The sequence below is a fragment of the Rhinoderma darwinii genome, chromosome 10, assembly GCF_050947455.1.
Source record: "Rhinoderma darwinii isolate aRhiDar2 chromosome 10, aRhiDar2.hap1, whole genome shotgun sequence".
NCBI lineage: Eukaryota > Metazoa > Chordata > Amphibia > Anura > Rhinodermatidae > Rhinoderma > Rhinoderma darwinii.
In genome coordinates this window covers 44,875,648-44,900,031 of record NC_134696.1, presented here as the reverse complement: position 1 = coordinate 44,900,031, position 24,384 = coordinate 44,875,648, and the positions used below count along the sequence as shown (strand labels likewise).

Below are 24,384 nucleotides of genomic sequence, written 5' to 3'. Positions count from 1 at the left end.
ATCTTTTATTTCTTACCTCCACTGCTCCCAGCAGTATGCAAGAAGTGCAAACAGGTAGAAGGAGAGGAACACACCTAGACAGAACAGCATCCCACCAACATACGTGGTCTCTGAGGGAAGAAACAAATAGCAAATCTTCAGCAAACTTTTCTCTCATCCCATGCTGTACAAACACACACGTAAACCAGGGGCCCATGTAACAGATAATTGCTGCAATCCGGCTGAAAAATTACTTAGTACTCATTTGAATTATTTACATATAAAATTATTCCTATCACACAAAAATATTAAAAACACACTACCTAACCTAAAGGAAATCATGATTATTTGTGTCAGCACTGGGGAACAGAATCTCGCTATTAGTACGGACACAAATTTCCTGATCTGATCCTGGAGTACCCCCTTTAGGTTAGATAGTAAGTGCCTATATAGATGAACTCGAGTTATTTTCACATACGATTCCATAAAGTAGTCCTATGAACATGCTGAATAGATTTAAAGAGACTCTGTCACCACATTATAAGTGCCCTATCTCCTATATAAGGAGATCAGCGCTATAATCTATTTTTACCACTTTATGAGCGATTTTTAGCTTTATGCTAATTAGTTTCTTAATGCCCAAGTGGGCGTGTTTTTACTTTAGACCAAGTGGGCATTGTACAGAGGAGTGTATGACGCTGACCAATCAGCGTCATACACTTCTCTCCATTCATTTACACTGCACATAGCGATATAGCTATATCGCTATGTACAGCTACATACGCACACTATAACATTACTGCAGTGTCCTGATAATGAATATACATTACCTCCAGCCAGGACGTGATGTGTATTCAGAATCCTGACACGTCTGAATCTTTTCTGTGAGATTTACAGCAAGGCAAACGTAATCTCGCGAAATTATGATGTAAACGAGATTACGTTTGCCTTGCTGAAAAGATTCAGACGTGTCAAGATTCTGAATACACATCACGTCCTGGCTGGAGGTAATGTATATTCATTATCAGGACACTGCATTAATGTTATAGTGTGTGTATATGGCTGCAGATAGCGATATAACTATCGCTAGTGCAGTGTAAATAAATGGAGAGAAGTGTAGGACGCTGATTGGTCAGCGTCATACACTCCTCTGTACAACGCCCACTTGGTCTAAAGTAAAAACACGCCCACTTGGGCATTAAGAAACTAATTAGCACAAAGCTAAAAATCGCTTATAAAGTGGTAAAAATAGATAGTTTTTCTAAATAAAAAGCACTGCTGTCACCTACATTACAGCACCGATCACATTATGTAGGATAAGGCACTTATAATGTGGTGACACAGCCTCTTTAAGGGTAAGCATTCAGCACATCCATAGAACATGCTGTATGAACATGCAGGTGTGAATGTTTAGTGATACAGCAGCAAACCCTCCCCCGGGACAGAAATGCAACTACATTGAAAAGTTTCTGATGAAGCAAACATTTGTTCCTTTATTTCATAGAACCCCCTTAAAATGAATTTACACCTTTAATTATCATGTTAGTTTTAGGACCTAAACCGCGTGCGGAACTATGTCTTATTATACAGTATCTGTATAGCGGACAGCACTCCGTTCTTCCGGTACAGAGCTCCAAATCTGCTGCAAAGACATACAATTAAAAAGATAGAAGTTCACTGCCTAATGCGTTATTATTGAGATTAATGTATAAATAGTACGCAGTTAGCTCCCTCTTGGGGCGGGATGCCAGCACGTTATATTTTAGTTCTGTCTATGCAGCGGATTTGGATCACCGTATCAGAAAAATCGAGTTCCAATCACTATAAAGATATATTAAGAAATTAATCAATGTAGAATTTTTAACCTATTTAACAAACAGAATGGTAGCATGTCAATGATGGACATTTCACCTCCCAAACATCTCATAGCGCTATTTTTTAGGCAGAACTTTATTAAATTAATTACTTTCCTGTTCCTTATTTGTGACTATTTTGTTTGGCACTTCAGACAAAATCTGCTAAACTTTTCCATAAGGCACCTTGCATGAGCTGTACATTTAAAGCCAGGGATGAGATCATATCCAGTTCTGTGGGATGTCTTTCCCATAGCAGTGTGCACAGAGCATAAAAATGGTAGAGTGGGAGTATTCAGTAATGGGTCATAACCATATTTAGGGAACAGCTGCTAAAACAGGGTGTACTCGGAAACAGTGCCTAGGACAGTAACTGTAAATAACCCCCCCTCCCCCACATACTGCTAATGGCTGGGCTGACCAAGACTTCCAAGGTCTTCTGACGATCTCCATGCTCCACAGGGGTATCTGAAATATAAGTCATAAGTATTAAAAGGAATGCAGGTCAAAAGGCGCAGGCTGAAAGAACGCTTGAGCAGTAAATGAGAGGTTTACCTGGATCTAATGGATAATAAGGAAGACCCCCACCACATGCCTCATCCTCTGTCTTAACCACCACCACAACATAGAAACCACCGTTGTTAAAATCCTTTCTCTGGAAATAACAGAAGAGTATATGGAGGTGTTAGACGGTTGAAATAGGCAGTAGACACAAAACGTGGTTTAATACGGAATTAGGGCCGGTTCACACCTGGGTTGGAGGCTCTGTTTGGCCGTATCTGCGACGGAGGCCCCAATTTTACCAGAAACAAAACCATGGACACCCAGAGGGAAAGCCGACTGAACCCATTCAAGTCAAGGGTTATGTCAGCCACAGGCGGTATCCGTAGTGCAATAGAACCGGCGCTTCAGATTGTGACAGAGCATTACAACAGAATGTCGAGCGCAAGTGTGAACATAGCCTTAGTCTGCCAGTTACACTCATTCCATTCAGCATGCTAGTTTTTTTCCTCATGAACTGGCATGCTCAGGATGACCAATGCTATGGATCCTCTCAGAAAAGGGAAAGCTGCAGTGCACGGACTTGTATTTATTTCCATTCACTTTTTTCTGTATCCTCTTACATTTTTATAAAATAAATACCTAGTTATGATCAGTAAATGCAATGTATGAGTCTCCTGAAATGGATGTGAACAGTCTACAAGTATTAAAAATAAAATAGAAAAAAATGTGTTGCCGCTGGAGGGGAAATGTAGTATCATGGACGGGGTGAATATACCAGAGATACTATATTTAGCGGCTAATAGAAATGGGTCCCTAGCAGAGGAAACGGAAAGGTTGTCCTGGTGAGACAGACCATTTAATTATAAGGATTAATTCTGTGTCCCTCTAATAGATATAGCAGGATAGAACATTTACCTGAACTGTAATAGCAGCTTGCTTGGTCATTGTTTGATACATGCCAATAAAAGCAACATTATTATCAAGGTCGTATACTGGGCACTGAAATATAAAAAAGGAGAATATAAAATCACCGGCCACATTGAAACTTATTGACCAACTTTGCAAACAATAATAATAATCATAATTAAGCCCTTAAAAAAAACATACAGCTTTTTCCTAATCTTGAGTGAAGGTCACACATTCGAAAGCAAATAAATCAGATACTCACATGGATTTTGCCCTAACCCTTGTGAATCCCAGTTCTCGTAGTGGGCATACAGTCATATAGCTTCCAGAGGATGACATGACGTCACTTGTGGAGATCATGGTCAGTGAAGTACTACTCTCCAGTCAGTTTGCTGTATGTGGATTACGGTCTACATTAGCCAGACCAAACTGAATTCTTACCGGATTGCTGAGCTCCAAGGGAACATTACTGAAGACATGTCAGATGTTTTACTTCAAAGTAAAGCTTTACCTATGCACTCTTTTCAATGTACTCTTGAAATGCCTAAATATACCAGAAGTATCCCTTTACGTATTTGTTCTCCTCTGCGTCAGGGCTACGTTCTGGCATTCCGTCAGTTTCCGTTTGCATCACCATTGATTTCAATGGTGACGGATCCGGTGCAAATGGTTTCAGTTTGTCTCAGTTGTATAAGGTTCCGTCGTTTTGACGGAATGAATAGCACAGTAGAATACGGTATTGATTCCGTCAAAATGACGGAACCCTTGCACAACGGTGACAAATGGAAACCATTTGCACCGGATCGGTCACCATTGAAATCCATGGTGATGCAAACAGAAACCTATGGTTTTCGTTTGTTTCAGTCAGGGTTCAGTTCTGACGGGAAGTTCCGACGGAACGCCAGAACGGGACCCTGACACAGATGTGAACTAAGCCTTAGATGTTAAAACATCCTCATCTTCAGCAATATGGCGGGGGAAAATTTCAGATAACGATGAATCGGAAATTTTTGTAACCCCGCCTGTCAACGAAAGGTAAAGTCTCATTTTTAATTATATCTCGATATTCACTTAAAAATGACTCATTTAGCAATATCCTAGTATACATTTGAGAAAACGTATAAACATTGGTGCAGTAACATCAGCAAAACCAATTTGTGATACTATTTGAGGGTACATACCTGGATATCTTGTATTGACATGACAGAGCAAGGAAATGCAGAAGGAGAAGTGACTTTAACAATCACAGAGTCCACTTCCGGTGGAAAAACATACTTAAAATACTGCAAAAGACAATAAGAAAATGGTATAACACACAGAATGCAATTCTGAAATAAATGAGCTTGTGGCATAAGACTCGCATGCTGTGCCAACATGCTCTTATAGCTCACAGACTTGCATATGTTAAAGATACGGGATTGTACGTGACACATTTTTCACATAGATAAAAGAAATACCGTCCAGTAACAATATTATGATGAAGCATCTAATAGACTAGAATTTCAAAGGGTTTTCCCCAGAAATTTACAGTGATTGACTATATTTAGTATCGGCCACAAAACGTGTCCCAACAGATCATTAGAACGAAGGGGCAGCAGGTCTTGCTGGAGCTCTGCGGCTTCTTAACAGCAGTACTTGGCATGGGAACGTTTATACAAGTGTGGCTGTGCTTGGTACCTGAAGTATAGGGCTGTGGCACTCCAGAGATAGCCGCTGCCACTTCATACTGTTGATCAGTGGGTTCACAGAGGTTGTCCTAATGATAGACCGTCAACATAACATCCCAGAAAACCCCGTAATTGTAAACTTTCAATGTGGCACTGTCCTAGAGTTGCCCTGATCAATGGTAAATGCGGTTACCACGAAGAAGCATTAATAGCATAATAAATAAGGAAGAAGTCTCAAACGTGTATGCAAAAATGGTTGCAATACCTATTATCAAATTCCAAACGGTCTCTAAAAGAATAAAGAATTGTTTCTTTAGAGCTTCACATATTGGGTTTCTATGGTGAGCAACCACACAACCCGAGATCACCAAAAGCAATGCCATATATTTGCTGGAGTGCTGAAAAAGGTTTGTCCACAGTTGAGATCAGTCAGTCCGATCACTACTGGCTCTGGTGCAGACGGTTCCAGAAATGACTGCAGAGGGTTAAAGCCGGCTGAACCCTTATAATTGTCTAACGAGTGATTGCACGTCCAGTGTGCCTCAGTAATAGCAGTATCTGTTACCTGCCCTGTTGTGTCCTGGTGACAAATTAGTAATAAATGATTTATTATACATTATAGTGATGAACTGGAACCCTTTACAAAGTCCTTACACAAAGAACCCTACATTTAGAGAGCAAAGTCCTAGATACTGTATGAATCTATGATCTAAACCTGTGCAGTCATTAGCTGAAAACTAACAGGAGAGTCAAACGCCAGCATCAAGATATCAAGAGCGAAGCTAAAGTAGCTGTCCATGGCATCAGACACAGTCATCAACCTTACACAGTAATCTGGAAGTTTTACTATACCTTTTATTATGATAAAGTTCACTTCTGGAATATTTATTCAAATGACGGTCTCGCAGTCAGTCCCAATCCAAAGTGCCCATATGGGGATCAGAATTAACCCATATTACTATCTTCCCATTATCAGCAGACAGCATTGGTTGGGAGCCATTACCTCCCCCCAGTATAAAGGGCGCTAGGAGCACTCTATTAAGAATCAAGCACCTTTGGCTTTGAGTTTGGAGATTTCACTATTCATTGATGGTAACTTTATTGCTTAATTACATCAAAACTTTCATTGTGTAGCCTTTATTGGAAAAAAAAGTTAAGACTAGAATCTGAGAGGATAATTTGGGTAAACCTTTAATTGTGTCATTCTCTAATTCTAATATGGTGGCATGTCCGGCTTGGTTATATTCCGAATAACAATTTAAAAACGAAGGGGGCGAAATGGGACAGCAGCTTTCTATGTGGGTATTAAGGGGGACCTCCCTCTATCAGTCAGGGCGGAGAGATGTTGCAAAGTTCGGCACCTGCTATGTAAGACTGGGCACAGCCATATCAGTCATTTCCATTCCAATGGGCACCATGTCATACTACATCTTCCCTGATAGGACAATCCCTATAACCAAACAGCGCATATTTGTTTTACTTACATGTAGGGGATGTAGTTCAGGTTTGGGGAGAAAAAAAGATCCAAATGACTTAACTTGTTAATGAATAAATATAATTTCAATATGTTGGTGTACTACAAAGTGTTTTCCAGTTCTGACAACCCCTTTTTTTTTTTAGACTGTTGGGCATATTGTTGGGCTGATGTTAGTCCCCAATAAATAGGTTAAAGTAATCCTAAAACTCTACAAAAGTGGGAAGATGGAGAATAACCTTTTAAAAAAAATTGCTTAAACATAAATGTTGGTCGACACTCAAGGTAAAAAGAACTTATATTTCCATTGGGAATGTCATTACATGTAAAAATATTAAAAATAAAAGTAGTCTAAAGTTATTGTCATAAAGGCGACTTACCAGAGGAAACGTGGAAAATAAAAAAGAAACTTTACTGTACATTAAAAATGTGATAGTGGTTTTTAATATTCTCAATGATGAGATATGAAGTTACAGGCCCAAAGCCTGAGGTGGACATGTTGTCATCATAATCTTTCCATCGTGTAGCCTCGGGATATAGGCTTCAAATATCTCAGCATATAACTGATGCCTTTCTTCTGGTAGGTCGTTAAAGGGATTATCCAGGATTTAAGAATTGATGGCGATTTACTTGAATGGGACAATGCTGAAGAACCATGCCCAGCGGCTACAAAAGTAACAGCGGGTGCAAGTATGAACAGCCTGAAACCCAATGAAAAAAATATAAAAAGAGACTGTAGAACTCGCACAAGGCCACCTCAAACAGCCGATTGGCTGGGGTGATGAGAGCTGGACCCTGATCGATCTAATATTGATGGGCTATCCTAAAGCTAAATCCTTAGATTCCGGATAACCCCTTTAAAAAAAGTACAAAAACACCATACACCAAACGTAGACAAGCGTAATCTCACACATAAACCTCATTGCCCCCCTCATAAAAACATAGACTTGTCACCCCTTACACATTATACCTGAGGCTGAGCAGGAGTTGCATTAAAACTGAACCGTTCTTTTGTCCTACAAAGATAAAAAAAAACTCATGAAATTCACTTTGATACAAATGCTATCTATGAGCTGGAAAGTTCTGCAGGACATGGTACCTCACCGCAACACAAAGCTGTCGACATGCGTGACGCGCAAGAAGTAGGTAGCATTCTTCTCTGACAAGGTAGAAACATCCACAAAGAAGGACTCGGTCTTCGACTCGGCTCGAGTAGGTGGCTGGCACAGTGTGCGTCCGACATCCTGATATTGGTAATTACGCAGGTACCTGAGGAAAGTAGGAACGTTTCTAAAGATGAATTCCTGACATACCGGCATCAATGCAAAAGAAAAAACAGAGATATGTTTAAAGCCAAGATTTTATGGCACAATGGAGGACATCAAACAATACAGTGCCAATTTATATTGTATGTGGTAAATATACTAGCCAACCCGATTATCAAAAGAATGGTGGATACTTACAAACCCCTGAGGGTAAGCGGTACTTGGAAAGACACCACAGCCTCCTTCTGCCGGACAACAAAGAGCAGAGGTGGCCCTCTCTGATCAGACAGGACTTTAACGGACACTCGGACTCCTTCAGTCTTAACATAAAACACAGATAAGCACCATCATAGCATGAGGTCATGTGAGAGCTATACAGAACGAATGAATAAAATGTAGAATGAAATATAAAAATGTATACATTAGTATAATAATGAACAATCATACCTTATATATTCAAGATATGTGGATATATGCTACAAATGTTAAATGGTATTCAGAGGTGCAGTTCTACAAATTGTGGATTTTAAAATAGAAGAGCCCTTTCTGATGACCCGGGTACGTAACGTATACTTTTGTCAATAAGGATGATCAATGGATGGAATATGTATATTACTAGGCTACGTAAACCAACACTTCTGTTCCTGCAGCCACAGGCAACCAAATCTTATTGGAAATAAGAGCACAAGACATCCATGTTTTATCTGTAAAAGAAGGGGAAGCAGTCAGGCTGGACAACCATCGATGGTTAGCTTTAGGGGGTCAGCCACACTGCCATCTCACCGCTACGTAAAACCTCTAGATTGTAGGGAGATGTAATAAAGTACCCACAGGCACCTCTGGGACCTTACTGTACCTCCGTATGGCTCTAATTTGATGCAGATTCCATATGTTTTAGACAGAGAAATGAAAATAGTGCTATGTCCCTACGGATATTTTACAAAGCTATTCTATTTCTTCCAGCCGGTTTTGGAAAATAGACTCTGATCTAATCCAAGTTTTCACAGAAAATGGGAAGGATTGGGGGGGGGGGGGTCTCATGTGAAGATTTTCATCATACAGGTATGTGTCAGGGAGACATCTTACGGTATAGTGATATCAGTATGTGAGACTAGACATGGACCGCACATCCACTTGTAATACATTGATCTATAGCGGCTAGGCATAATTTATAAACATGAACGAGGTTCTTTATTAACATTTTGATCAAATTGTATAAGCCCACTTGCCACTTCACGGCAAACTCTCAAAAAGTGGGTCCCTACTCTACTGGTTGCAGCACCGTATTGTGGTCGCTGCCACTGCAGCACCGCTCCTGCAGAGGGAGCAACCCAGAGGCCCAAAATCACACATGCGGTCAGGCCGCGCCAAGCCTCCTTGGCTCTGAGCCACGTCCTCCCACAAGTGCAGCACCACAGCGACAGACACAACCACACAGTACCACAACATGTGAACAAAGAACAGGTTTATACATTTTTGCCTAGTAGCTATAGATCAATGTACTACAAGTGGATGTGCAGTCCATGTCTAGACTCACATACGGATATTACGGTATAGTGACATGTCTAATCTGCCTTTCCTTTACTGACTGGTGGAGGTTTATACAGTCAGGTAACACGTATTTTCCTGGTATAACAACCACGATATTTGACGAAAAGGTCACCATCTTCTAGGAGAAGGACGGTAGACCGGTATTGTGGCCCCGGCTTGCACTACTGCCCAGAGAAACACCTCAGTTATCCTAGACAATGTGTAGAAACCATATTAGCCAGTTCCCCTATGATGAGGAATAATTTCTTGATTTTTTATTACGCAAGCAATTATTAATTCTGTGTAAATTTCCAAATGCTTAATAAACGCTTGTCCAGATTATTGCCCCAGGACAGCGATCAATTGACAAACGAGAAAACACGAATTCGTCGGCTGATCACATCCTTTATGCAACCTGCCAAATCATCATCGTTGGCGGCACATCTCGTTAACCAGCACCGATCACTCATTAGATCGTCGATCGGCACCCGTTATGTGCAGAAATCTGCCTCTGTATACCCACCTAATGCTACAGTGCCAACCTGTTCACCGTTTCCCTTGCAGCAGGTTTTAATCCAAAGACTTCACACTGCTAGAACCAGGTAAACTTTGTTTAAGATTGTTTGAATACGCAGAACGCATGATCTCAAGCAACAACAGAGCCAGAATGTCTTTCACTGCCAATGACCTATGCCAAACATGTTCTTTGTAGAGCAGCTAGAAAATATAGAAAAGTATCACTCTAGGGTGATACTGTAAAGCCTGTGGTTGTCAGGACATGCTGAGTGTTGTAGTTTTACAGGCCACTGCTGTAGAGGATATGGGAAGATCACCTAGACTCGGTGTAATTTTCTAACTATTGATGAGGAGGTAGATCTGACCATAATGCTGTGGCAGCCGAGTTTCTTCCTTTCTGTACAGCTTTGATGCTGAACCATAGTTTTTCGGAAACACCCCATCAGAAACCCTGGGTGCTACAAACATATGTCATGCAGCACATAGATTGTATGATCGTACTGCTCAGGGTGCACACTGTATCTGTGTTTTCAAAAAAGAAAACGCTTATGTCTTGCAGTGAAGGTCGTCACTATGATACACATTTTTAGTCTTAAAAAAAATTTCCTGCCACATCGGTTTACACACCTGCGCGATAACCACTTACGGGCCTCTGCATCGACCATAGTGATGTCACTACAGCAGGCCTGATCATGTGTCGTCCCCATGTCATCAGCCGTTATGTAAGCAGAGGCAGCAGGGGTCTCGGACAGCAGTGAAGAATTCTAGGTAAGTATATTAAGAACTGTATTATTTTGGCACAATGTTATTTTTTAATCACTAGAAAGCCAATTAAAGAAGATCTGTCACTAGTTTATTAATTCCCTACCCCTAACTAATCTAATAGGCGCTATAATGCTGAGAACTAGCGTTTTGTTTTTATCAAAATGGTTTATTATTTTCAAAGTTATGAGAATTTTTCTAAATATAATCATTTGGCTATACTTGCCAAATAGGCGGTTACTCTCTTTTCACTCTGGGCGGTGTAATGTTTTCTGTATGACGCTGTCCAATCATCATACAGCTCCTCCCTCTTCCCTGCCCAGCAACACAGCGTGATCAGATATTATACAGCTTTTATTCCCGGCTGTGTTTTCAACTGGTGATACCGCCGGTTGTTTCACAGATAGAACTGCAATAGATCGTCTTTCATATGCCACCAGAACCGCTGTTCTAGGTGGTCCACATCCGGAGATATGGCTATTTGAAGCGATTCCCCCTTTCCTCCAGTCTCAGTTTCTCACACTGTGTGAAGCAGCTTCATGCTGATAGGACAGCGTCAGAGGCTGTGAGGAAGCTCCACCTCAGGAGAATCACTGGTGTTAACACCCATTTGGCAAGTTTAGGCTCATTAGCATATTAGAAAAAAAGCTCATAACGTATTAGGACACAATTTTCACTAATATTATCAGTGAAAATTAGATTAGCTAGGAGATTGGGCATTTCTAAACAAGTGACAGATTCTCTAAGTATTTCCCTGGTAAAAATGAAAATAAATAAAATAATTGGAAAGCTATGTCTTCTTGTATTAAGACTTAGGGTATGTGCACACACACTAATTACGTCCGTAATTGACGGACGTATTTCGGCCGCAAGTCCCGGACCGAACACAGTGCAGGGAGCCGGGCTCCTAGCATCATACTTATGTACGATGCTAGGAGTCCCTGCCTCTCTGCAGGACAACTGTCCCGTACTGTAATCATGTTTTCAGTACGGGACAGTTGTCCTGCAGAGAGGCAGGGACTCCTAGCATCGTACATAACTTTGATGCTAGGAGCCCGGCTCCCTGCACTGTGTTCGGTCCGGGACTTGCGGCCGAAATACGTCCGTCAATTACGGACGTAATTAGTGTGTGTGCACATACCCTTTAAGCTTCATGTACACGTTGTGTATTTTGCTGCAGAAAATACGCACCATAACTGCAGCAATACACAGAAAATTTGCAGATGAAAACCGTACCTAATCGTGCCTTTTTTGGTAAGATTTTTGCGTTTTGATGCGTAAATCTGCACGTTTTCATTCTGCGGGGTTTGGTGAGATTTTCCTCTGCACTAGGAAGATAGAATTCGCAAGCGGAAACGCAAGATAAATGGACATGCTGCAGATTTTAAAATCCGCACCGCTGGTCAATTTCCGTCCCAAAAAATATTGCAATGTGTACATGAGATTTCCTTTGATCTCATGGACTCTGCTGGGACTGTATTACGCTACGAATTTGCCTCGTGCATATATGCGCGGCAAAACCGCATCGTGTGCCTGGAGCCTTAATATTCTTTTTATCTCGGTCTTCGACAACAGATGCTGGGTGAGAGCCAATCATTCCAGTCTTTACAGTGTCCATGGAGATTGTAACTGCAGAACGGGCTAAAAATATACATTAAAGGGGTCCCCCTCATCACAGATAAGAAATGGAATACTGCCAGGTTTACCTGCTCTGGAGGAAACTGCAACACAACTCAATACAAGTGAGTTGTGGAATTGTTGTGAAGAGAAAAACTGTAAAGGGCCGCAGTGCTAAACCAGCGATGCGGCCCCCTTCATTCTCAGGATCAGTGGCGGTTCCAGCGGTCAGGCCGCCACCGTTTATAAAAGCGACGGCATATCCTAGCGATACGTCATCACTTTCCCTTTAACTGCCATATGAAGATGCATGGTTATGCGGTCGCATTCTCTTCTACTGCTCTCCCTATGCGCCAATCTTAAACAAACCATTTACAGAAAAGCCATTTCTGCTTCCTTCTACATCCACGGAGTTTATATTTGTTAAATATTAGATTATGTATTTTAGTAACAGGGTTTGTTTGTTTTTTTACTAGCAAACCTGGTTCTATGTTGTATTAAGGGCAAAACATCAACCAAAGAAATAAAAGACCTGAGTAAACACATAAAAAGGAAGCCATAACATTATTTGTGTCCTGGACAGACATGAAACAATACACTGCGTGTAACTGGAAATCCCCTCCGAGACGAGCGGCTTATGGCAGAACTATTTCTGGGGAAAGAAATTAAAAATCTGACGCCGCTGTTCTCCATATCATCCACGTACAGTATAGTCCTAGTGTCTACTTGCTATTAGGCCACTTTCACACACAGATTTGATCAGTATTTTGCATCCGTATTGCAAAACCTAAAAATCACAAAATATATAATGGAAACTTTTAGGGTATGTTCACACGGCCTATTTTCGGCCGTTTTTCGGCATGTAAACGCCCGAAACATCGGAAGCAGAACGCCTCCAAACATCTGCCCATTGATTTCAATGGGAAAAACTGCGTTCTGTTCCCACAGGCTGTTTTTTTTTAAAAACGGCCGCGAAAAAGAAATGCAGGTCACTTCTTGGGACGTTTTTGGAGCCGTTTGTCATTGACTCTATAGAAAAACGCCGCGAAAATCTATTTTCACATATGTTGTAAAACATGGATCCATATTTTTCAGGCTCCTTTGATTGCTATGGGAGAATATGGCCAACATACGGCATCAAATACGGAATATATGTAGAAATGTGGACATAGAGAAGTGCTGATGTGTGAAAAGCTCCATAGAAATAAATTGGTTATATCAGGACCAACTTAGATTATGCCAACAAGAAAAAAAAAAAAAATCAGGATCCAATGGGCGCCACCAATGTATTTAAAGGAGAGTGGAAGGGTCAAACTCGTAAATACTAAAAAAGCAGTAATTCCACGTATTACGCGTTCTCATTGGATCCTGCATGGTTTCTTTATTTTGCTAGTTTATTGCACTGGTCTCGGACTACAGGTCTGCAGGTCAAGCAGCAGCCATACTAAGCGGAGGGCCGATATTACATCTACACGTGCATCCCAGAAATGTGCCTGTCCGTTGCCCAACTCGGGTGAGTGCGGCTATGGCCACTTAGGGGATTGTCTGGCATTGTTTTTAAATATTGCCCTATGAAGTGCTTTCCATTTTATTTACTTAGATTACGGAGACTTAAGATGCAAGTGTGAATAACGCCAAAGGATCCTTTTACACGGCCAGATGAGACAGCTCATTGATCGGCGCTCGTTTGCTCCTTTCACAAGGAGCAATGATCGGTTATGTATGGGGAGGAGTGAATGTTTACACAGGGAGATGTGCCACCAACTAGTGACCATTTTATTGGCTGCGTAAACAAGATCATCAGCCGATGAACGAGCATTTGGTCGTTCATCAGCTGGTCATTGCGATGATTACGCAGGGCAGTGATCAGGAATGAGTGTTCCTATGAACGCTCGTTTCCCCGACCACTGGCCCGTGTAATAGGGCCTTAAGATACTAAAAAGAAACTCCCTGACAAATATCCCAAAAAAAAAAGGCTAATGATGTGGCATGCAAGGTAAACCAAATGACATTTTAGTCAAAACTGTTTACGATTAATACACAAAAAGAACATCCTATTTCTCCGCCAATTATTAATCTACAGAAATACATATTTGTACTCTAATCCCAGAGGCTTAATCCATGGTGCAATCTCTTGCATTACACGGATCAGAATTTCAGTTTCTAAAAACAAATCACATCAACTACATTTTCCAAAATGATGTCTACTGTATACGGACAATGCCAGAACATTTAAAAGGGCATTTCCTTTAATAACCTATAAACATTAATTGATTTTCTCTGTCAAGCTGCTATTAACAGAAGTGAGCCAATGCAAGACCTGTAAGGCTGTGTTCACACGTTGTAGATTCTGTCAGGTTTCCTTGACTAAATCTGGACAGAATTCACAAGCATTCCACTGGCAACGCATGTAAATGGGGTATTCTGTGGAGGCCTTCAAGCACCAGGACCAGAGTGTGACTGCCGTCACTGGCTATTAAGTGTCATTGTAAGACCCTCTTCTCATTTGCTTTAAGAAGTTCCACTGGAATTTCCGTCGCCCTTTACAGTATTTTTGACAACAACAATAGTGCAGTCTACAGGGCTATTCTTCCCATCACAAATACCAGACCCACGACAAACCACGTTAAGGCTAAGTTCGCACTGAGTTTTTTGACTAGTTTTTTGACGCGGAAACCGCGCCAAAAAGCCTATCAAAAACTGCCCGAAAATGGCTCCCGTCGATTTCAATGGGAGGCGGGGGCGGTTTTCTCCCGCGAGCAGTAAAACCGGCTCGCGGGAGAAAGAAGCGACATGCCCTATCTTCGGGCGTTTCCGCCTCTGACCTCAATGGGAGGCAGAGAAAGCGTATTTTGCGGCACCCAATGGTCGCGGGCGAAAAACACTGCGAAGATTTTCGCGGCGTGCAGGCGGAGGAAAATCTGCCTCAAACTTCTAAACTGAATTTTGAGGCAGAAATTCTGCCTGCAAAATACTCTGTGTGAACATAGCCTAAAGTCAATGGGGTCTATTGGGAATCAGTAGTATTAATTTCTCTCTTTTTTCCGGTGTAAACAATAAATAAAACATACTTTACCAATTGTGGCGCAAAGGAGCTTGGGAGGAGGCGAGCACCCCCCGCTCTAGTGTCAGTACGCTTCACTCCCATGCTCCCTTACGCCACAATTGGTAAAGTATTTTTTATTTACTGTTTACACCGGGAAAAAAAAAAAAGAAGAAGAAGAGCATATTCTATTGAATAAAATAAAACAGATACTACGAAGAAGCAGGTGGTGCGCGGTCCGCAGGAGGGGGCTGGGCTGCACTGTCCGGAATTTTTTTTTTCTTACATTCCAAGCTTTTTTGTTTTATATAAAAAGTAAAACAAAAAAAACCATGTCCAGTTAATGCAGTTCAATAAATCCCTTTTTTCGGCCGGCACTGCAGGCTTTTATATTATAAAAAGTTTTATAGCAATGTATCAAAGAAAGATACATAAAGGTGTCGCAATAAGGGAGCACATTAGAAGAATAGTTTATTGCGCACGATTGTTCTTTTAAAAAAAAGAAAGAGTTTTATGTCCGTGAGAAGATTTCAATAAATGCTCAGTAGGTTTTTTTCAACTTAAATGTTGTTCATGGGGAAACCCCTTTGTCACCTATCCACAGGAAAGGTGATAATTGTCTGATCGCTGGGAGTCTGACCGTTGGGACCCCCAGCGATACGGAGTACGCGGGTCTCCGGGCCCCCTGTGTGAAAAGAGCTGTAGTGCGCATGCGTGGCCTGGGCTCCATTCACTTTATATAGGACTGACTGAGAAACTGGAGCGCTGTGCTCGGCTATTTCCGCCAGTCCCATAGTAAGTGAATGACAGCGGTTCTGCCGTAATTAGGTACATTGCTTTTAGTACAGTTTGTGGCTTTCTAGTTTGACTAGTTTTCTAAAAGGCTGTTAAATAAAAACGGCTACTGCTAAGAAACCAAAAACGTATTTTCATAGTCAAAGGGAACAGGATTGTTTTGTTACTAAAGTGAATAGTAAAACAGTGCGTTTATTGTGCAAGACTAACATCGCTTTCGCCAAGCAAGCGAATATTGAAAGACACTTCAAAACATATCAGGCTCTGTGTACAACATATTTTTTCTGATACGTTTCACGTTACGCCTGAAAAAGCTCCCGACGTATACATTAAACATAGGCTGTGATGGACGCCTTAACAGGAGGATCCCTCACCATACAGTTTGTTGGTATACATTAAACGTATATGTCATGACCCTGTTATGACGTACATGTTAAATGGATACTACTATAGTCTATGGGTGACAGATGCTACTGTTCGGTATCTGTTTAGCATATACGTCACTTATAGACTATAATGGTATCCGTATAACTTATACATCATAAAAGGTTATTAAAAAGCCCATGATGTATACGTCACTCATTGACTCCTATGTTAAAAAAAAGTTTATTTTTTTTGCGGAAGCTGTCAGGATGGAAAAGCATAGCCTACTACATTATTACAGCCTAAAGAAAAGAAAAAAAAATAAATGTATACCAGCCCAACGAAGGACAAAAAGACTTTTGGCCTTCGTCGTGCTAACTGAGCCATATGGAAGTGTTTAGCACGTATAGATCGGGAGCTTTCCAGATGTACACGCTTAACGTAGCTGTACACAGAGCTTAAAAGGCTACGTAAATGGGGTTTTTTGGTTTTTGTTTTTCTAATAAAAATTTGTATTACTGTGTGTTAATGAACTTCATAAATACATTTTATTAAAAATTGTTACTTTTTAAGATACAGCTGCTCTGTATTCTCTAAACAGAGTGACTGTATCTAGTGCTATTTACTGAATCAGTCAGTCCCGCAGACCTGACGGGTTCAGTGACGGCGGGTCTCACGCAGGATCCACCTGTAAACCATCACATCTAAGTTAGGAACTTAGATGTGATCATTTACAGGAGGATCCTGTGTGTCAGAGACACATTCTCTGTATAGATATTACAGAGCAGCTGTATCTTAAAAAGTAAAAAGAATTAACACACACTAAGACACATTTTTATTTGAAAGAAAAAAAAACACTTTCAAACATTTACATCGCCTTTGTCTGACTTAAGAAGGCAGCAATCAAAATAAACTACGCTATTCATCCCATCAAAACGACGGAACTCTTGCACAACAGAGACAAACTGAAACCATCGGCACCAGATCCGTCACCATTGAAATCAATGGTGATGGAAAAGGAAACCTCTGACGGAACGTCGGAACGGAGCCCTGATGCAGATGTGAACATCGCCTTAGTTGCCTGTGCAGCGGAAATGTTCTGCAAGGCCTGTTGAACAAAAAACAACTAACAGTAGCAAGTCTCACCACTTACACGGTATACTAGCTAAAAGCAAAGAGGAAGAAACCTATTGAAGTTAGTGAAATGATTAAAGGAGGCCTTTTTAGAAGCTGCAGATTAACCATGTGATCATTTCAAAAATAAATCTGAAATAGTATCTGCAATAGATTCCCATCACATCAGCTTTCTTCTAAAACAGACTTTGCCGGAGAACCAAGTGGACCTCAAAACACTACCAAGTTACAACCATTCCACCTCTCGCAGGATAGATATATTGTCTGATGAGTGGGGACCCCACTGATCGAGCGGGGATACCGAACCCTCTTTTTCCTCCTCACGGCTCGACCGCCGTGAACAGGATCTTGAATGGAGGGGTGGTCAAGCATGCATACTGTTGCTTTATTAAAAGCCTACAGGACTGACTGAAACAGCCAAGTACAGTACTAGGCTGTTTCCATAAGTGTAGCAGACATTGAATAGAGTGGCAGGCCCCTGCTCGACCGCCACTCCATTCAAGTCAAGGTGAAAATTGGCTTTCTTCTAGGATATGGATCGTGATTGGATAAGTTTAGCTAAGGAGGTGAAAAACTTTATAGATCAGGGGGATCGTCCTGGCATCAGAAACAGTATTTTTCAAGAACGCAGTTTTCACCATTTTGTAGCCTCATCTATCTGTTCATACCTGAAGACCATCAGCAAGTAGATTAGCAGTGGTTGACAGATCTTACTGTGGCTTTATTTTTTTTCTAAATATAGAGGTGTCCTCTCTTAACTTATCGCCAAACCGGACATACCCAAAGATCTATGGCGTAATATGTTAAACAAACATGGTAAAAAAAAAAAAAAAAAAAAGTATATTTCCAATGGATTCCTCTAATGAATGGCATCCGTTATCCATATTAAAAAAAAAAAAAATGTAAAAAAAGTATACTTTTTTTACTGGATGGCTGTGACGAATACCTCTGATGGGTGTCACTTGTTGGCCATAGACTCCCATGTTAAAAAAATAAAATAAAAAAAACAGCCGCATTTTAAATGGAGCGGTGGCCACTGCAGCTCCATTCAAAATCAATGGGAATGACAGAAACAGACGCACGTTGGCCGTTGAGTGCTGTGTCGCATATGCTTGGCGTCATGACCTTGTATGTGTCTTGGCCTGCCGTGAGAGCCTGAAGTGATACGAATAGAAGAAGTGGAGCGGTGAGGTGAGTAATTTTTTTAATTTTATGTCCGATGGGGGGGGGGGGGGGGGCGAAGAGGCATCTTCCCCTAAGTGCTCAAATTAAATAAACAGATACTAAGAATAAAAGATCCATCAACAGTAGCTTGCTGACTGATAGAAAGAAGAGATTTTATTAGACATCACCTAAACGTACTGAAAAAAATAAGAGATTCTTGATTTTACATTGGCGGACTATAGAGCCATTGTGGATCATCACTTGAAGGTATCAGCAGCAAATCCTAACACGGGGCCCCATGTAGAGAATTAGAAGCCACTTATAAATGGTATGTGGTAAAAAAACAAAACATTTCAAATCCTCTTGGCATTTTTGTGGAATAGCCCAATCACAAAATAATTTAAGTGTTTCTTTACTTTTCACATGTTAAACTAAAACTTTTGGCAAGTCACGTGTAAGTCACGTGTAATCTTGAGACCACAATTCTGCAGAGATGTTGTGTCATATGCCTAGGCCATATAGAGTAGATGGATGGATACATCACATGCACAAAGTCCTCAAACATCTGCAGTTCACAGTGTCTTGTCTAAAGAAACACATCCGCATAGAGTGTAAGTGGTTAACTACTCATACGCAAGACCATCTTACGGTCAATATTCATCATAAGTACCAGCCAGAACACCAAAGTCATCACGCGCCATCCTCCCGCACCCTGCCATCCTTCCTAGATGTGATTATTGATAACTTGTAATCATCACCATTATGCATACATTAATGCCAGGCAGGTGCTGACTGTACTAAAGCCATGAATTGGGCATTTTGTCAATGAATATGCAATGGTGGTGACACAAGCGGACTTCTGCACTATTTATAAGTCGTTTTCCCTGGTTGATCTTACCTTATTCCTTAGCATGGTGTGATTGAAGGCATATATATTCTGGATCTCACTATTGATAGTGTCATTATAATCCTGATTAAAATCTGCAATCTTCTGATGGATTTCTTTGGATGGAGAGTCTTGAAGCCCCTCTACAGTCCATAGGAGAAGAAGGAGGAAGCCAATGGCAAACATTTTCCAGGAGCAAGCTGTGGAGGAGTGCAGAGTCCCTGCCGACCTGTGCGGCTTCCAACATCAGCAGAACTTCACACCACACCTTAGGCAATCAGAGGACTGCATGTCTGAGTCACCAGCCGATACCCTGTATAATACACATGTACAGGAAAAGAAGATATATAATCATACAAGATCCTACACACTGACAGATCACACACAGACATCCAGACACTCAGCGGGAGACGTTCTACAAGACGAGCCACAGACAAGACTTTATCCCACGCCATGTAACCATTTACATACATCATACTGGAGAATTTTTAAAAACAAAAAGTATTCTACTAAATTAACCCTTTAAAAAATTTTTGTTTTTACGTTTTCGTTTTTAAACCGCAGCATCTACGCTATGTGTGAACTGACCCTTACAAAGAAAAAAAAATTGTTCTGTTTCACCAAATTTTGAGAGCTATAACTTTTATTTTTCCGTGGATTCTGCGGTGTGAGGGCTTATATTTTGCGGGACGAGCTGTAGTTTTTATTGGTACATCAGATTTTTTTTGATCACTTTTTATTTAATTTTTTTAACACTACGGTGACCAAAAAAACAACGATTCTGGTGTTTTAATTTTTTTTTTCTATGCCGTTCACCGTGCGAGTTAAATAATGGTATATTGTAATAGTTCAGACTTTTCCGGACACGGCGATACGAATTTTGTTTCTTTTTTACATTGTGCTTGGGGAAAAACGGGTTAGGGGTCATACCCCGGATCGTGAAATATGAGTCTTTGGGATTGTAGATATGGCAACAACGCCAGATATTGGGTATATGGAAGTTGTCCCTGATGGTGGTGCTGAAACCCTTCTTCCTATTATTCGACGTGTGGCGCGCCAAGGTTCGACGGTGCACAGTGATTCCTGGGCCGCCTACAGCAATATTCAACCGGCACTGAATTTGAGTCACGAACGTATCAATCACAGCGATCCCAATTTTCAATTTGTTTCTCCAACTGGTGCCCAAATGCAACATATAGAGTCTTACTGGAATAAATGTAAGGCTCGTATCAAGACGAAAAGGGGTGTTCTTCGTGATTTGCTTCCTACATATCTTGCAGAATTCATGTGGAGAGATCGGTTCAGCAAAGATGCATTTCACACTCTGAATATTGCATTGCAGTTTCCGGTTTAGGATTATAAATGAATAGTTATCGCTTAAAATATTGACGGTACATATACTTCATTTGTGTTAACAATATTTGAGTCAAGTGAAGTTTTTGTCCTAGTGGGATAAAATGTCCACTTGATCCGGTTTCTTTAACACATCCATTTCAATGGAGAAAGACCGTGCACGCGTTGGCACTTTTTTTTTACTGGTTGGGCCTTTTACTGGCTTGGTCTTAGGGTATGTTCACACGGCGGGGGTCCGTAACGGCTGAAATTACGGGGATGTTTCAGCCTGAAAACATCCCCGTAATTTCAGCCGTACCGGCATGTGCAGGCGCTTGAACGCCGCGTCCATTACGGCCGTAATTAGCGCTGCTATTCATTGGAGTCAATGAATAGCGGCTCCAATTACGGCCAAAGAAGTGACAGGTCACTTCTTCTACGCGGGCGTCTATTTACGCGCCGTCATTTGACAGCGGCGCGTAAATATACGCCTCGTGTGAACAGACAAACGTCTGCCCATTGCTTTCAATGGGCAGATGTTTGTCAGCGCTATTTTCGGGCGTAATTCGGGGCAAAAACGCCCGATTTACGTCCGTAAATAGGCCGTGTGAACATACCCTAAGGATCCATAAGAATATATTCACACCCTGTAGATTTGTTGCAGGAATTACAGAAACTGTCCCATTCGCCTTTGCAGAAATCCATGCACATGCTGCAGGAAAACATCCCCATTTAGATGTATGGAACATAAATATCTGCATCAAACCTGCGGTGGTCCTGAACGGGTACGGGGTCCCTGGTTCCTAGCAGGAAAGGGGGAGTTTTAATGGAACAGCGGTTAAGTTTGAATTCAAAGTCTATAGGACTGAGAGAGACGAGTACATCGATCGCGGTTTCCATCTCGCCCATAGAATTTGAATAAAGCTGCAGCGCACCTGCTCAACTGCCGCTCCATTCAAACTACACTTCCCCGCGCTCATGCTGTGTGGAGGATTGGGGGACACGGGACCTCGTCCTAGTGCTTGATGGGGTCCCAGCGATCATACATTTATCACCTATACTGTAGTTAATGTCCTCTGTGGTAAAACCCTTACGACTCATGCACACGACCGAGTGTGCCGTCCCCTCAGTGATCCGAGGAAAAATAGGACATGTTCAATCTTTCCTCGGATCGTAGACTCTGAACATTTTTCACGGACCCGATTCACCCGCTAAAGTGAATGGGTCCGTGAAGACTATCAGGTGCCACTCAGCTGCGTCAAAAACGGCCCGAGTGGCACAACGGTCGTGTGCAAGAGACCTTAAATGGTTGCTTTCTCATGAATGTAATTGCACCGGGGTGCGGATGTTGCAGGGTTTGTTACAATGTATCTGTACAAACAAGCAGTCAAGATAAGAGCTCAGCCTGGACAAGCACAAGGGAGATTTGTTCTGCTGGCATCAGGAACGACTGTATAAAAAGGTGTAAGCAAAGTCATAAAAGTGTCCGCCATGTGATGCCAGAGCCAAACTCTAAGGCCTCATGCACACGACCGTATTTTTGTCCACCCGTAAATAAGTATTTACGGACCCGTGTCACCCGTATTCTACCCGTATTTACGGGCACGTTTTTGGCTGCAAAATTGCACTGCACTAATCGGCAGCCCCTTCTCTCTATCAGTGCAGGATAGAGAGAAGGGACAACCCTTTCCGTAATAAAAGTAAAAGAAATTCATACTTACCCGGCCGTTGTCTTGGTGACGTGTCCCTCTCCTGACATCCAGTCCGACCTCCCTGGATGACGCGTCAGTCCATGTGACCGCTGCAGCCTGTGATTGACCTGTGATTGGCTGCAGCGGTCACATGGGCTGAAACGTCACCCCGGGAGGCCGGACTGGAGGAAGAAGCAGGAAGTTCTCGGTAAGTATGAACGTCTTTTTTTTTTTTTTTTTACAGCTTTATCTATATTCTGATCGGTAGCCACTGTCCCTGGTGCTGAAAGAGTTACTGCCGATCGTTTAACTCTTTCAGCACCCTGGACAGTGACTATTTACTGAGGTCACCTAGCAACGCTCCCGTAATTACGGGTGCACACACGTAGTCACCTGTAATTACGGGAGCCCCATAGACTTCTATGGGCAGCCCGTGCCGTAATTACGGCCTGAAATAGGACATATTCTATCTTTTTCAACGGCACGGGCACCTTCCCGTAAGCACACGGGGAGGTACTCGTGGCCAATAGAAGTCTATGGGCTCGTAATTACGGGAGTTTTTACGGTCGTGTGCATGGGGCCTTACTTAAATGCATTTATACCGCGATCTCTATACACCTGATATGACTATAGAAGGGAATCCAACAGCGGGAAAGTTCCAGGAATAGTGATTAGAGGGACAGCCCAAAACATTGAAGGTTGCCCCTCCGTTACGGTGGCATCACTTAGTCTTGCGTTGCTGGGGCTACCATGGCAAAAGTCCCCGTCCAGTTGTAGCCTAAAAAAGACCATGTGCAGGATATAACTAAAATGACCGACATCAATAATAAAAGGTTATGAAGTAAACGTGGAGTAGGACACTGCCAGCAGAACATGGCAGGAGGTGGGCACGGATGCCACAGACACCCAACATTACACACAAACACATTCGTTGAGGACACACGGTTCTCCGTTAATTTTTAGCTAGCAAGTCCAAGCAATAAATGGAAATATCCAACGTGTCAGATTTTTGGTGTCATCGATGTGCAATTACGTTTGCGCCTAAAATGTCAACCGATAACTGGCCGCTTTAGCTGGAAAGCTTCTCGTTGAGGTTTCTGTGGGTCGCTACAGGCCGGATGTACAGATATGTCCCAATAATTAATTACAGGGCAGGTCGTAGCGTCCTTTGTAACACAATAAATCACTGCCATAACTCCATTGAGCCGATCACTTATTACAGGTCAGGATCACAGGACAGGACACAGAACCTGTAATGACTTCAGCAGATCTACACATTATGGGCACCATAAGAAAACCGCTATGTGTGAACCGTGCCGTGTTCTTCAGTAGAAGCTGTAAACAAGCACAGAGCAGATGGCACAGCAGCTGTTACTACACAAGCATGAAGCAGAGCTCTGTGCCCGTCACCGGTGACAACAATGCCCGTACATATCCGTCCTATACACACTATATACAGCGGCACTGTCATAACACACTCACAGCCTTCCTGCTATGTCTCCGCCGCGCTCGTCCTTCCCGTCCACCTCCCATCCGTCCCTCCAGCGCGATACCGGCACACCGGCCCCTCTTCTTCTGGTCTCCGTGCTCCGCTGTCCCCACAACTGTCTAGCAGACACCGGCTGTGCGGAGCCGGAAGAACTGAACAACACGGGGGCGGGCCTGGGATGACGTCACGCCGCCTCTGAGCCTGAGACGGTCACATGAGAAGCTGCTGGAGGTCTGTGTGTGTGTGAGGAGGGGGACTAAGTAACGTGACCTAAGAGTGGAGCCCCCAGGGCATATATAAGGGGCTGCTCTGTATGAGATAATTACATGATAATCTCCTGCCCCACAAGATGTAATAAACGGGAGGGCACGGTCAGTGTTTGGGAGCATCAGTGGTGCAGAGTATGGTCCATGT

At 42.2% G+C, this 24,384-nt stretch overlaps 1 protein-coding gene across 3 annotated transcripts in view; it reads right to left on the bottom strand.

Annotated features, from left to right (window-relative positions):
- SIDT2 (SID1 transmembrane family member 2) overlaps positions 1-24,384 on the bottom strand; it is a 53,268-nt gene extending 28,884 nt beyond the window's left edge. For 2 of the 3 annotated variants that reach the window (XM_075839811.1, XM_075839812.1), the window contains exons 1-10: positions 23,964-24,381; positions 19,471-19,771; positions 7,847-7,968; positions 7,488-7,652; positions 7,354-7,399; positions 4,424-4,525; positions 3,252-3,335; positions 2,388-2,487; positions 2,235-2,300; positions 17-110 (exon numbers count right to left, since the gene is read on the bottom strand). In XM_075839811.1, coding sequence (XP_075695926.1) covers positions 17-110; positions 2,235-2,300; positions 2,388-2,487; positions 3,252-3,335; positions 4,424-4,525; positions 7,354-7,399; positions 7,488-7,652; positions 7,847-7,968; positions 19,471-19,644 — 953 coding nt within the window. In that variant the 5' untranslated portion in view covers positions 19,645-19,771; positions 23,964-24,381. Of the gene's footprint in view, positions 1-16; positions 111-2,234; positions 2,301-2,387; positions 2,488-3,251; positions 3,336-4,423; positions 4,526-7,353; positions 7,400-7,487; positions 7,653-7,846; positions 7,969-19,470; positions 19,772-23,963 lie in introns of all 3 variants that reach the window. The other variant, XM_075839813.1, reaches the window with a different exon arrangement.